This window comes from Etheostoma cragini, unplaced genomic scaffold (genome assembly GCF_013103735.1).
Source record: "Etheostoma cragini isolate CJK2018 unplaced genomic scaffold, CSU_Ecrag_1.0 ScbMSFa_4511, whole genome shotgun sequence".
NCBI lineage: Eukaryota > Metazoa > Chordata > Actinopteri > Perciformes > Percidae > Etheostoma > Etheostoma cragini.
Genome location: NW_023268892.1, coordinates 67008 through 68673, shown reverse-complemented (window position 1 = coordinate 68673; position 1666 = coordinate 67008). Strand labels below are relative to the sequence as shown.

Here is a 1666-nt window from a genome sequence, read left to right as displayed (position 1 = left end):
CAGCCCGCCCCACCATCATGGACTAATATACAGCACCAGCCCGCCCCACCATCATGGACTAATATACAGCGCCAGCCCGCCCCACCATCATGGACTAATATACAGCGCCAGCCCGCCCCACCATCATGGACTAATATACAGCGCCACCACGCACGGACTAACTGGAAAAGGTGAGGGACACCGCGAGGCACTGATGGAAACTGTGTCTTACCATGAAGGAGCGGACGACGACGTCTGGCATCTGGGGCAGCTGGTAGTGCAGCAGGGCAGTAGTGGCATGGTCCGTTACCTAGCGACAAAACAACCAATCAGAGCGATGCTCACTCAGCTTAGCTGTGCAGCTCTCTGATTGGTTCAGAGGAGGAAGTGTCTTACCTTCTGAAACACCTGATACTGAGACTTGGTCCATATGTCCAGCTGAAGAGAGAGACAGACAGACAGGCAGGCAGACTATTGATTAATTACATTTATTTGATTGTAAGTTAAAAAGATTCCTCAGTCAGTTGTTTCCTTTTTATGCTAAAACCTGTCCAAATATATAATTTTACTTCATAAGTAAAATAAAATTGTTATTATTATATTACTATTATTTTTGTTCTTGTCAAATACAAATTGTAATTTCTTACATGTCTATTGAATATACAATAAAATATTAACCTGCATTCGTTTAATTAAATGAATATAAATGATGCATTATTGTATAATATAAAGAAGATAAAGAAACCTTTCCGTCCTCGCTGTACACGTTCTCGTTGAAACCTCGAACAACAGTTCTGTCGATGAACAGCGAACGCATCACGACGATGGCCTTCAACACTTTCCCCAGGGTCACCTGAGAGACAGACAGGTAGAGACACACAGATAGGGACAGACCGGTAGAGACAGACAGAGAGAGAGAGACCGGTAGAGACAGACAGAGAGAGAGAGACCGGTAGAGACAGACAGGTAGAGACACACAGATAGGGACAGACCGGTAGAGACAGACAGATAGGGACAGACAGGTAGAGACAGACAGAGAGAGAGAGACCGGTAGAGACAGACAGAGCGAGAGGCAGACAGATAGGGACAGACAGGTAGAGACAGACAGAGAAAGAGAGACCGGTAGAGACAGACAGAGAGAGAGAGACCGGTAGAGACAGACAGAGAGAGAGGCAGACAGATAGGGACAGACAGGTAGAGACAGACAGAGAGACCGGTAGAGACAGACAGAGAGACCGGTAGAGACAGACAGAGAGAGAGAGACCGGTAGAGACAGACAGAGAGAGAGAGACCGGTAGAGACAGACAGAGAGAGAGAGGCAGACAGGTAGATCAATAATATGTTTATAATTTTAACACTGACTTAAAACTTGCTAAAAGAGACAGGGTCTTGCTGTAGATCAGACCCCTTCTTATGGACCAGACCCCTCCCTGTCGGCCAGACCTAGGGCTGCATGATTATGGCCAAAATGATAATCACGATTTATTTACTCAAAATTTTGATCGGGATTATTCTCACGATTAATTGTTGATTTTAATCAGTCTACAAATGTTATAATCACATAGTCTGTTTATAACTGGAGAGGGGGTTTGCCCCTCATGCTTAACAATATACAGATGTGTTAATAACAGTATACAGCTGTGTTATTAACAATTAAAACTGTAGACAAATGTCAGAAGTGTGGACC

The 1666-nt window shown here is 44.5% G+C and overlaps 1 protein-coding gene across 1 annotated transcript in view; it reads right to left on the bottom strand.

Annotated features, from left to right (window-relative positions):
• Positions 1 to 1666, bottom strand: part of med27 (mediator complex subunit 27) — a 5310-nt gene that overhangs the window by 1229 nt on the left and 2415 nt on the right. The window contains exons 4-7 of the mRNA XM_034866249.1: positions 1353 to 1428; positions 725 to 832; positions 376 to 417; positions 212 to 289 (exon numbers count right to left, since the gene is read on the bottom strand). Of these exons, the coding sequence (XP_034722140.1) occupies positions 212 to 289; positions 376 to 417; positions 725 to 832; positions 1353 to 1428 (304 nt within the window). The remainder of the gene's footprint in view (positions 1 to 211; positions 290 to 375; positions 418 to 724; positions 833 to 1352; positions 1429 to 1666) is intronic.